This window comes from Primulina eburnea, chromosome 13 (genome assembly GCF_022965805.1).
Source record: "Primulina eburnea isolate SZY01 chromosome 13, ASM2296580v1, whole genome shotgun sequence".
In the NCBI taxonomy this organism is placed as follows: Eukaryota; Viridiplantae; Streptophyta; class Magnoliopsida; order Lamiales; family Gesneriaceae; genus Primulina; species Primulina eburnea.
The window spans coordinates 3801827-3815417 of record NC_133113.1 but is presented as its reverse complement, the minus strand read 5'-3'; the positions used below and the strand labels follow the sequence as shown (position 1 = coordinate 3815417).

At 36.1% G+C, this 13591-nt stretch overlaps 1 protein-coding gene across 7 annotated transcripts; it reads left to right on the top strand.

The window, feature by feature from the left end:
• The first annotated feature begins 10479 nt into the window (after positions 1–10479).
• On the top strand, positions 10480–13210 carry LOC140808594 (F-box/LRR-repeat protein At4g14103-like). 7 transcript variants are annotated; one of them, XM_073165694.1, is made up of 4 exons: positions 10480–10598; positions 11494–11888; positions 12429–12572; positions 12794–13210. In XM_073165694.1, the coding sequence occupies exons 1-4, from the start codon at positions 10565–10567 to the stop codon at positions 13115–13117; spliced, it is 897 nt and encodes a 298-aa protein (XP_073021795.1). In that variant the 5' UTR covers positions 10480–10564; the 3' UTR covers positions 13118–13210. The 7 variants fall into 7 exon arrangements, with proteins under 7 accessions (XP_073021795.1, XP_073021794.1, XP_073021788.1 ...); XM_073165693.1 differs by having other exon boundaries at positions 10496–10598; positions 10916–11624; XM_073165687.1 differs by having other exon boundaries at positions 10496–10598; positions 10916–11888.
• Positions 13211–13591: the final 381 nt, after the last annotated feature.

Here is a 13591-nt window from a genome sequence, read left to right as displayed (position 1 = left end):
CGATCGCAAGTCAATCTTGGAGTACACAGAGGTACCCTGAAGCTGATCGAACAAGTCATCAATACGAGGTAATGGATACTTGTTTTTGATCGTCACACGATTCAGCTGGCGATAATCAATACACAATCGCATCGATCCATCCTTTTTCTTGACAAACAAGACTGGAGCTCCCCAAGGTGAAACACTCGGGCGAATATAACCTTTATCAAGAAGATCCTGCAATTGCTGCTCCAATTCTCTCATCTCTGACGGAGCAAGACGATAGGGGGCACGAGAAATCGGTGCAGTCCCTGGCATTAACTCAATGCCAAATTCCACCTCTCTAATCGGAGGAAAACCAGGAATCTCATCTGGAAACACATAAGGAAATTCACAAACCACTGGAATATCATCTATACCAACACTACCTGTGGACGAATCAATCGCATAGATGAGGTAGCCTTCCCCGCCCGCCTCTAAAGCACGACAGGATTTCAGAGCAGATACCACTGGCATCGGAGGTCACGCTCCCTCACCATAGAAAAACCAACTAGAGCTCTCAGTCGTACGAAACTGAACAAGCTTCTGGTAACAATCCACAGTAGCTCGGTAGGTAGTCAATAGGTCTATACCCAAAATACAATCAAAATCTTCCATCTCTAGGATCATAAGATTCGCAATCAATTCGTTACCCTCAAAATCTAAAGGACAACCCATCACTAGACGCTTTGCTAACACCGAATGACCCATCGGAGTAGAAACGGAAAGAATGACGTCTAGAGAAACATACGGTAACTTATGACGCTTAACAAATCGTGCAGAAATGAAGGAATGTGATGCTCCGGTATCAATAAGAACAAAAGCAGGAATACCGCATAAACAAAAAGTACCTGCTATGACTGTCTCTGTCTCATCTGCAGCCTGATCCTGGTTCAGCGCAAATACCTGACCTTGGGCACGAGGTCGAAGGTTTGAACTACCCATTGCCTGCCCCTGCCTCCTCTGCTGAACAGTCGTCTGAGATCCGGAACCAGATCCTGCTCCACCTCGCAACTGCGGACAATTCTTCTTAAGATGACCCATCTCTCCGCACTGAAAACAAGCTCCCGCAGCTGATCGGCACTGCTCCGATGGATGGTTCTTCCCACAATGCACACAAGAAACCTTCTTCTTACCAAAGCGAAAAACACCGCTAGACCGAGATCCAGATCCAGAAGAAGAAGAACCAGATTTCTTGAAAGACTGAGATCGAGGGCTCAAAGTACTCGGAGGTCTAGAAGAAAGAATAGCCCTACCACGCTGGAGACTGATCTCTGCCTGGCGACACCGGTTCACTAACCCATCATAAGAAGTAGGATTATCGCAGACAGTGACTCGATCAAAGATCTCCTGGTTAAGACCCTGAAGGAAATGGTCATACTTGGCCTCAGAACTGCCACTGATATGAGGAGCAAAGGGTAACAACTCGAAGAACTTCTGCTGATATTCATCAACAGACATACTACCCTGCTTAAGGTTCAGGAGTTCAATCGTCTTTGCCTGGCGAAGGGCTGGAAGAAAATACAGCTGCATGAAAGCTGCACGGAAATCGGCCCAAGTCACCCTACCCTGAGACTGGACTATCGGCGTAGAAGTCGATCGCCACCACTTGCGCGCACGGCCCTCGAGAAGAAAACTAAGGGTCTCTATCTTCTGCTCCTCGGTGCACTGGAATGCACGGAAACAACTCTCCATGCGCTCTAACCAATCCTCAGCATCATCGGGAGTCTCACCACCAACTAAAGGCTTAGGCCCCATCTGAATGAAACGGTGTATCTCAAAACGCCTAGGACCATCCCGACGATGACGATGTTCACGATGACGCCTACGATCATCCTGATCACCCCAACGACCTACACTCCCCTGACTACTCTCATCACCAAAGTGGTCAGCCATCGCTACAAGATAGAATGGGGAAAATGGTAAAATGGTCAACGAAAATCCCAAAACAGAATCTATATCCCAAAATCGCAAGCATGCTCTGATACCATAAATGTAGTGACCCGTTCCAGAATCACCTACTAATCAAGAACTAAGCATGCAATTAACTTAATTAAAAACAATCAGAGATAATGGCGGAAAAGGTCAACAAATGATAGTTATACAATCCCAAAAGATATCCAGAACAACTCTGAAATAAAAGAAATATACGGTACAACCATATCGAATCAAAGAGTACTGAAGAAAATAACTCAACCGGCTACTCAACGTCCTCCTCCTCCTCCTCCTCCTGAGCCATCCAACCTGAGGCCTGCCCCGTGGGAATGGGGTGTCCAAGATAAACAAAACCGAGGACGTGAGCGATAAGAACGCCCAGTACAAAAGCATGAGTATACAAGCCTATATGAAATGCATATGCTATGATATGATACCAGGGTAGTCAAGAAACAGGAGTCACAAAAGATATCAATATGCTCAGTCTAGAGGCGCCAAGTGGATAGTGCCGCGCGGTACTCCTCTGGGTCACTGCATCCACTACAAGATCAGACGTGGACCTAAAATGTCCCGGATCACCGAAGCCCTCCGGACCCGTCGGCCACTGTGTACTCTCGGTGTCCATGCGTCCACAAGACAGGGCTGAGCGGCCCCACAAGATATAGCTTATCTCGAAAGAGATACAGCTCAACAATAAAGGCTATCTCGAAGGAGATACGGCTCAACATGAAATGCAACATGCATCATAAAGCGTGACATAATAGCATGCATTATATAACATATAACAATGCAGCAAATAATCATGCAACACATATAAGAATGTATACTCGACCAGGATATCTCGGATAGTACTTTCGTACCTCAAACCAGCAGATCCTAACAATCAGCCCTAGACTCACGCCTGCGTCCGCAGTCAGCCCACTGATGCCGCTAGCTCCCAACTAGAGCACCGTTCCGCTACAAGACCAGTAGCTCCCCGCTAGTGCCTGAACCTCGGGAAAAGACTAGAAACCTCTCAGAAACGACTAAAACGCTCTGGAATCCTCTGAAATGGCGAGTCAAATGTGAAGCCTCGCGCCTCTATTTATAGCCAATGTTCGGACGCTCCGATCCACTTCGGAAGCTCCGATCCGGTACACTTCGGACGATCCGAACCCACTTCGGACGATCCGAACCTTGCATGTGTTCTACGTGTCCAGCCACCTGTCTCGGACGATCCGAACCCTTGCTCGGATGATCCGAATTCTGCATGTCTGCCACGGGTCCAGCCACCTGGCTCGGACGATCCGACACCTGGCTCGGACGATCCGAACCATGATCGGACGATCCGAACCCTGTTCGGTCCTTCCGATCCCACCGAAAATATAATTAATCCCATAATTAACTTCAAATTAGGAATCGGGATACTACAGTAACTAATCAGCACCTCATGGCGTATGGCTTCAGCATCAACTGGAGCACCTCCTTTCTTTTTACTTCTCTGACTCAAATGCATTATTTCGATCCGAATCGGCTTCCTACCATTCTCTTTCAACTAATAGAAGAACAATATCATATATACAAAAAATATGACTGCTGAAATTTTACAAACAACAAAACTTATACTCTTAATTCACACATTCACAAACAACAAAATAAATGATAAGAAAAACTAGAATCGATCATTAACAACATATCTTTAAATTTTAACACATCATATATAATTATTAATCTATATTTACAACACCATAAAAGCATATAACACTAGTTATCTATAACATCAAAGTTCAAACAACAAATAGGTAATATGAGACTTTTTGCAAAGAAAAATACAGGTTAATGCTTACAAATTTGTCTTCCAGAGAAGGGATACTCGTTCATCCCTGTGCATGAGTTCCTTTTGTATTTTTTCCATTTTCTCGATTTATTTTAGAACTTTTCTGGAAAAAAAATTATGTTTTACTATGAATATCCATAAATATATATATACATATATTTAATAATAAATACTCATGATTACCTCAGTAGCCTTCCAGTACGCACATAATCTTTCCCAAACTTCTGTAGCCAACCCATGAGGAATAGGGCGAATGGACACAAGCTCCTCTAATGGGATATTGGAGTCATAAGATGTAGCTTTAACTTCGGTCCCCCATCGCCTCCATGCAACCCCCATCATTTGCATCACAAAATCTTGATGTTGATCGGAGATTATGAATCGTGCCTATAAACATAAACATAAATATGTTAATGTTTGAAGCTCATGTGTGATATTAAGTAGTTCTCAACTTACAATAACAAGTTTCCATGCCTCTTCCAACCGATGCTTTGGAACTTTTCTCCAGTCTAAATAATCAAGGGGCAACAAAACTCCATTCCGAGCTATTCCGATTTTGGGTCATTTGTATAACATCAGATCCTGACAATGGTTTCAAATCTAATTCACGTTGCTCTGGCTTGCCATAACTCGTCATAGTTCATATTTTTGCATCTGTCGGTAAGAAGCGGCGATGCCCTCTAAACGACCATTTTCTTCCATTATTCAAGTATACCGCATCTGTCTAATCAGCACATGTTGGACAAGCATTCTTGGCATATGTGTTCCAACCAGATAAACATCCCAAACCTGGAAAGTCACTAATTATCCAAAGCAATGCAGCTCGCATTTGAAACATTTCCTTGTTGGAAGCATCATAAGAGTTCATCCCATTTTCCCATAAGTCTTTCAATTCAGCAAACAAGGGACATAAATATACATCAATATCATTTCCAGGTGCTTTGGGTTCTGGAATTCAGGTGGATAAAATAATTGAATGAGGTTTCATGGATTTTCAAGGTGGCAAATTGTAAGGCATTAGAACAACAAGCCATGTACTGTGTGACGTACTTTGCTTTTTAAATGGATTAAACCCATCGGTGGCGAGTCCCAAACGAACATTTCTAGGATCTGCACCAAAATCAACGTGTTGCTCATCAAATGTCTTCCACGCTGGCGAATCAGCCGGATGCCTTAAAATTCCATCTGAAACCCATTTTTTAGAATGTCATTGCATATTTTCAGATGTCTTAGATGACATGAATAATCGTTGTAATCTTGGTTTCAATGGAAAATACCAAAAAACCTTGGCTGGAGTTTTCACCTGCAGATTTTTCTTTCCGACTTTGCGTGGCTTCTTCGGTTGTTTGTGCATGTTTTTCCGCCTTGAAAGGTTACATACTCTGCAGTTCATTAGCATCATTGCCCCAATAAATCATGCAATCGTTCGGACAAGCATGTATTTTTTCGTAGTGAAGTCCCAAATTAGAAATTAATTTCTTCGCTTCATAAAATGAATTTGGTACTTGTGCTTCATGTGGCAGTACTCGTCGAAGAAAACCCAATAATGTTGTAAAGGATTTATCACTCCATTTTCCACTCACTTTCAATTGAAATAACTCAACAAGAAATGTCAGTTTAGAAAAATCAGTGCATCCATCATATAACGGTTGTTTCCCTTCTTCTACCAATTTATAGAATTCTTCCACATTAGACTGCATCGGTGTACGACTTGTTGATGCAGTAGTGTAATTTTCATTCCTCATGGATGATCCTTCAGACATCCCAAATACATCATGTAATGTTTCTTGTCCCATTTATTCATGGTTAACTGTATCATAAACTTCTCCTGAGACATGAATCTCATCTCTCATGTTATCATGAGATTGCACAATCAACTTTTCACCATGAAAATTCCAAATACGATAATCTTGTAAAATGCCGTTTATCATCAAATGTTCATATACTGTCTCACGATCATGATTCAATGAGTTGATGCATTTACGACAAGGACACGATTTCGTGACTTTATCAGTCGTGTTAGCAAATTCATAACGTAAAAAATTTCAGATTCCCACCTGATACTCAAGACTGCCACGAGGATAATCCATCCATGCCTTCATTGTTTGAACCTATAATATAACTCAAACATAATCAATTTCACTATTGTACAATCCTAAAACACTAAAATAGTTCAACATATAGGTATGTGAGGAAATAAAATTTCGAACACCTTTTCTTTTAGTCATTTCAACAAACATATTAGATACATATGTTTAAACTTGATTTGAATGTATTCAAAAATCATTTATATAAAAAAATTAATAATCTAAAACATCAAAAATTAAAATATGGGCCAAAACTGGCAATATATCTATCAACCTCACTCTTGATTAATCTAGCAATGGAACACAATATAATTTAAAAAATCAGGATTTCAAGAAAAAAAAAATTGATTAATTTTTCTAAATAAGTTGGGAAATTACCTAAAAATGACAAGCACAATTCCAATGTGGACTTGGTGGCCGCCGATCGAATCAATGAAATATGTGAGGTAAATGTTTAAATTAGCATGAAATTTTGCTTACGTTTTTTAAAATGATTCGATCGCTTCTCAACCGCTTCAAAATAAAACTCTGCTTACGTTTTGTTTAAAATGAAATTTGCTTACGTTTTGTTTAAATTAGCATGAAATTCTGCTTAAAATAAAACTTTACAAACGTTAATTACCAATCGCTTCTGAATTCACTAAATAGAGGCGGTATAACTTAACTGCTTCGTATGAAATTCTATTGAAGCGGATAATAAATAACCACTTCTAAAGCCATACTCGTTAGGTGCGGTTAGTAAACCGATTGCAAATAACCGATTCTGAATGCACTAAATAGAAACAGTTTGGCTAAACTACTTCGAATGAAATTCTATTAAAGTGGATAATATGTAACCGCTTCTAAACCCTTCCTCTTTTGTTGCGGTTCATAAACCGCATCCAATCAATCGCTTCTGAATTCACTAAATGGAAGCGGTCTAATAGAGCCGCTTCTACAGAATCTCTATTGAATCGGATAATGAATAATCGCTTCAAAATAACCGATTCTAAAACAACTATTTTTTTGTAGTGCGTGTAGGTTTCCTTGTTGATAAAACTCTTACTTTGCATGCTATAATATCAATTATACTATAAAAATTTAAAAAAATTTATTTTTTAAAAAACAATATGAATCATTTCGTTATTTATCTGATTTAATTTCTTATCATATTAAATGATTTATAAGAACTTATATAACTTACTTTCAAAATTGTTTCCTAAATTAAAATTCAAGCTGTTGATTTTATGTTATATAATAAATTGTAATGAACATAATATATAGAACAAAATGAATTGAAACAAATTTTTTAATAAAGTAATATATTTAAATACCACGTATAAAATATAATAACCTAAAATCAACTAAATTGTGGATTTTATTAATGTATAAATCATAATCTATAAAAGTGAAGCATACTAAGGACAAATAATTATCAATTTAAAATCAATGTGACTAACTCATAAAAAAAATATTAAAACAAATGAAATAATAATATTGATAGTAAAATATAACTCATAATATTTAATTTAACCTTCTAAAGAATTTTTTTACTTTTTATTTTTACAATTATATATCATTGATAATAAATTCTATATATCGATCTTTCGTAGACTAACATTGATGACTATTAATTTCTTGTTTAATAAATTTTAAAATAATAAATAAATCTAACATATGTAAAGAAATGCACATCAAATAAGATTATATGGCAAATATCAAATAAACTCATATAATAATTATTAAATATAGATTTTAAACTATTGATATGATTTTTACCATTAAAATTTGAAATATAACAAAAGAAATAAACTTTTGTATATCTTTTTTTGATACTGTAATTTATTACTTAACTAAAAATTACACTAAAATTATAATTACAAAATTACAATAAAATTATTGGAAAAAAATGCAGAGAGAAAATTAAAAGGATAAAACATTTAAATGTAGTATAAAGATGAGTTGTTTGATAAAATTAATATAGGAGTTACATTCTATTCTTGAAGTGTGTATAGAAGGTTAATTTTGTCATTGCACAATTGAAAAACAATACTCTTTATCCACACTTTTATAGGTATATAGAATAGATATAGATTAACTTTTAGAATAGATAAATGGTTTTGAAATTCAAAAATTTGAACATTTAAAAATTTAAAAATTTTAAAAGAATAATCATCAGCTGTTCAAAATGTTGATTTAATGAAAACAAATCAATCTAATTACACTATGTAATAAGGGCTACTAAATGGAGAATTGATGAAGTTCAGAAGATATCTCATTTAAGTGGACCACTATGTTTTGTCAGTGTAATAGGTAAAGCATTATTATGCAAAACTGTGTTAAACACACAAACGTGATTCCCCCTAAAAACATACATACAATCCAGAAAACAATCAAGATAAATTAATTAATCCCAAAATATTTGTGAGATAAGAAAACTTTGCTTCAGATAGTAGTTTGGTGAAGATATCAACAACTCGCTGTTAAGTATACATATTCCAATTTGATATATTTCTTCATAATATGATATATGATATAGTGATATCTAATGTCAATATGCTTGGTTCTTGAATGCAGTATTAGATTGTATGTGATCGTAATAGAACTTGTTTATCACAGAAGATGACGATTCAGAATCTTGGATTTCATAGTCCCGTAAGTGCTCTGAATCCAAAGAAGTTTTGAACAACAAATTTCGATGCCATAATCCGACATTCTGAGTTTTTTTTAGATATTTTAAAATATGTTTAGAAGCAAGATAATGAGATTTTTTTAGTAGGGATGTAAATAAACCAAGCCACTTGTGAGATATCCGAAACTTGATTTGATAAAAGCTCATTTGAAGTAGTTTAATGATTTTCGTTAATATAAACAAATCACACTCAAGCTTTACAATATTTGTTTTGTTAACTCGTGAACTAGTACGTTGGTAGGCTCACGAGTCATTACTTAAAATAAAATTAATAATATTTTTGTAGGACTGAGTGCTTACCGCTTTACCAAAAGATATAACTGGTGGTAATGGTGAAACTCAAATCTTTTAAACCGTACAGCAGCTCAAGCACTACGGTTCGAATGCTCTACCAAGCAGAGACAATTATTTCACCCAACAATCTTCCTCCCAATAATGCACTCCTTGCAATCAGTGGAATCGAACCCGTGACCTTGGCTCTGATACGAATTATAGGACCGAGTGCTTACCGTTTTACCAAAAGTTATAACTGGTGGTAATGGTGCAAATCATGATATGAATCCACATACGTAAGAATAGCAAACACGATTAATCTAGAATCGCGCCCTCAATTCAATAACGAACAAGGAATCGTTATTGTTGTCCCGACCTTTTGAATCAAGTACCACGTGATATTCACCTCTAAACTATGAATGGGTTGGCAATAAATAATCACAAGAAAAACAATCGACACTCGACGAACCTTCAAAAAACTCGTCTTTGACAATTCGCGTAAGAACAATCGACAAATGCCACAAAGTTAAAACTTTGATAAGTTTGATTTTAAAACAAAGCTAAAAGCTTTTGGTTGTTTGAGAGAAACTCAATAACAAACTCAATTCAATATCCAATAATCTGAAAATATCCTCAAAATTTGTCCAAATATTGATTACAAATTCCAAAGATATCAAAAGATAAGCTACCAAATTATCTAGTGCTATAAATAAGGAAATAATACTTTTTTCCCGCAACTGTACCCGCCCGGGCGGTAACTTGTGTCCGCCCGGGCGCGAGACTCTCGCATATTTTATTTTTGGGGCCGAAGGTGTCGCGCTCGGGCGGTAATTTGTGTCCGCCCGGGCGCGAGGCTCTCGATGCATTTTACAATGAATAAACTTTCAAATAAGCTCGTAAGCCATGAATATATTCGTTAAATAAAACTTATAAACGAGTCAAACTCAAATATTCAAGATTTCAGCACGGCTCGACTTGATTACATCCCTATTGTTTATGATCAAATTGAAATCTTGCACAATGCAAACTGCACACATAATATCAGTTCTACCAACAGTTAAGTAAAGTAAAGAACTCATGAGACCTCGATGCATTTTACAATGAATAAAATTTCAGCAATTCCTTGATTTTCTTTACTTGATTGACGAATTTGGCAATGCAAACTGCACACATAATATCAGTTCTACCAACAGTTAAGTAAAGTAAAGAACTCACGAGACCTCGATGCATTTTACAATGAATAAAATTTCAGCAATTCCTTGATTGTACTTTACTTGATTGATGAAAATTCCAAATTCAATTTGTTTGACTTGTATACCTAGGAATATATGCAAATTCCAAATTTCAGCAATTCCATGATAAGTTTTTCGCCAATCCACCATATGGGTCCTACTATAAAAAAAACATGGCAAACGAGAAGCGTGTAGTGTTTGAAAACAAAAGTGAAAAATTGAAAACGAGAAGATGATATTATTTGATAAATCATTGATTCTAATATTAAATTGTTATTACATTCATTTTTGTAGAATTAAAATCATCGTCTCACTTCAACTAACGTAAAATACGAGTTTAAGAAATATATAAAACTTAACTTTTTTTAAAAAAAAATCAGTAATAATTTTTTTTTAATAATCGCAAAACTTCAGCAAATTCGATTTTGAGGTCCATTAATTCCATTCGGAAAACAAAAATCCAATTGGAAGCCAAAAGCCCACTCCATTAATTAATTAACAAAAAGCCACAATTTCCAGCAGCAAACCTTTGATGCGCATTGCAGAGGGCACTTCTAGTTCATCAGGTAAAAGCTAAAACCATCACATTTTAGGGTTTTCCTCCGTAGATTTTTGTTTTCACGTTCTTGTGTTTGGACTCGATTGTTTAATTTTACAATTTTTTTTTTTTGCTTCCTGACGTTTCAAAATATATTACTATCTGATGTCGAAGTACCTCTATTTGAAGGAAAAAAAATATAGATTTTACAAGCATTTTTTGTTGAAATGCGAATTTGTCCAAGATGCCGCCAACATCTCTTGTGCCATTTTCCTAGATTCTTGGGATGCATGATAGGATTAGCCATTTTTCCCTCCTCTTTACACGTTTTCGTTAGTATTTCAGGTTGAATGTTGAAATTATGGGTACACAATTTCTGATTGACAGCAATCAAAGTAAGAAACGAAGAATCACTTATGATGAAAACAATGGCGAGGACATCATCAGTTATTTGCCTGAATGTATTACTAGTCGAATTCTGTCCCTCCTGCCCACCAAAGATGCTCTACGAACTTGTGTTTTGTCCAAGGATTGGGAACACAAGTGGACTGGCATTTACAATATAGACATCAATGATGGTATACTGTTCGTGCTTAAGAAAACTAGGAAGACGAGCTTTATTAATTTTGTGGACAGGATCTTCTTTCTTTCTCGGAATTCAACCTTAAAAAGATTTAGTCTTCGGTGTCATCTTGAGTACAAAGCACATCGAATGATATCATGGATATCTGCTGCATTAATGAGAAACGTTGCTGATTTGGAAATAGTTTATCATGATGACGATGTTGTTTTACCCGGTCGCCTTTTTAGTTGCACGTCATTGACTACAATGAAACTAAAATGGCCTTGTTTTTTCAGAGTTTCAGCCCAGAATTTGTTTTCCAGTCTTAAAAGTTTGTATCTTGAGAGAACTAAATTTCTAGGTGAGTGTGTTCCCAGTACCAGCAAATTGGTGTTTGATTTTCCAGCGCTGGAAACGCTTGAACTACAAAACTGCGAATGGTTAAGAGTGAATCTTGTGGAAATCAATGCCCCAGCCTTGAGTATGTTCAAGGTGATATGCTACTCAGATCTTCTTGAAGTAGATAAATGCCAGATCAAGTTTTCTAAAGCCAAGCTTGTAAAGTGTGAATTTGTTGGTCTATTTGTTGAGGATTTTGATTTTAGTGCGACGTCAGTTTTTTCTGCAACCATTGATTTTCGAAGATATTACAATGATGATATTCACTTAATTAGAAAGATAGGATTACAAGCTGGGCTCTTATTTAAAGGATTCTGTGGTCTAAATCATTTGAAAATATCCGGGAAGGTTGTTGAGGTTAGTTTCTCTAACCATGTTTCTTTCGTTATTTGAGATGGTACGTTGTTAGTCATCACCTAATTGTTACTCTCACCCAAGAATAAAGGAAAAGTAATCGATGTACTTCCTGATTAACGCATTGGAGACATCTTGATCCCAATCCAAAAGATTACTGATGAAAAGGTAGCTTCACAACTTCACAATATCGAGATTGTAAAATATGATAAATGCAAAGAAATATAATATTGAAGTATTTTTGCATCTGAAACATTGATTACATTTCTGATGTTACTGAAGACTTGTTATGAACAAGACTAATACATATGATTAAGTGAATGTCTTGTGATTAGTATTCTTTAAAAGTAAAAAGCCAGGGTCATGTGGAGCAATTGAGGCGGTTTTTGTTTACAGTTCACATAGCTTGAGTCTGACTCTTACTTTTATAGCATTCCTCTTTGCTCTTTGATTTATTCGGTGACTAACACTCTTTTCATGGCTAGATGAAATTCACAAGAGGACCCTTATTTTCATTAGTTAACGTTTTTTTATCTGTATTAGGCTGTCGTCCAGTCTAATCAAAGGCCTCTACTTCCTAAATTTAATATGCTGAAACGACTAGAAGTTTTTACAAAATGCAACAGTGGAGCACTTCTAGAGTTGCTTCATGCTATGCCATTTCTTAAATCGATCGTCTTAGAGATGGTAAGTTTTTTGCCACCCTCCTAATATCCATCATCTGGAGAAAATTTTTGTATCTGTTTCCTCTTTAGGTAAATATCTAGCACAGAGAATCATTTCTTGTTCCCTTAATTAAATTTTACTAGTGTTTCTCAAAACTAACCTAAAAAATTTATTTTGTACCCAACTGGTCTGGATCCTTGTATGTCAAAAATTATTGTATTCATGGTTATCTTTTCTTACAGTGGTGCTGGGATGATTATGATTATGATGAGGTGGAATCTTTGCCATCCTGTATTGTATCTCATCTTAAAGAAGTCCGGTTTAGGTCATTCAGTAAGAGCTTACCAGATTATCGTATGGCACAGTTTCTGTGGACAAATGCTTTACGGCTGAAGAAAATAGTGGGGTTGTGCAGGGAGAGTTCTGAAGAAAGGCAAAGGAAGAAAATGTTTGGGCAGGTCAGGGAGGAATCTGAAGAAAAGGAAATTGAGAATATTTGGGCAAAATTGAAGACTGTGTTCAAACATAAAGAACATGGCATATTTGTCAAAAGGAAAAAAAGATAATGCTAACTTCAGTTTGGTTGAAAGAACTATGAATATCTGTTTTTGGAAGACAAAATATTGGAGCAAATGTGAAAAGTTGGGCTTCATTTTTAACTTTATATGTTCTCATTTCATATAATTTTCTTTGGATTCATTTCCTTTTACCCTGCACTCTCAAATATGAATGATTTTTTTATTCCAAAAAAAAAAAGAAATATATATCATATCATTTCTAAAATTTTATTTTTAACTTACAGAAGTATAACGTATTTCTGTCAAATTTGGCATAAATAGATATAATTAGACTTAATAAAATCCAAACCACAAGTCGGTTCGCCGGATCTCCATTATAACAAAATGTATATGATAGAACATTCCAGCATGCCTCGAGAATAAAATCAATCTCTAAATTCAATCACGACATAAATGGTAACAACTCCGGACAGATGAAGATGGTAATCTGTCTTAGCTTGGAAAATGATACACGAAGCATTT

Bases quoted from the DNA above. Each gene is read 5' to 3' on its own strand.
- LOC140808594 (XM_073165687.1), top strand. From the start codon at position 10,932: ATGGGTACACAATTTCTGATTGACAGCAATCAAAGTAAGAAACGAAGA. The intron at 11,889-12,428 runs GTTAGTTTCTCT...TATCTGTATTAG, and splicing joins TATCCGGGAAGGTTGTTGAG to GCTGTCGTCCAGTCTAATCA. The intron at 12,573-12,793 runs GTAAGTTTTTTG...CTTTTCTTACAG, and splicing joins AATCGATCGTCTTAGAGATG to TGGTGCTGGGATGATTATGA.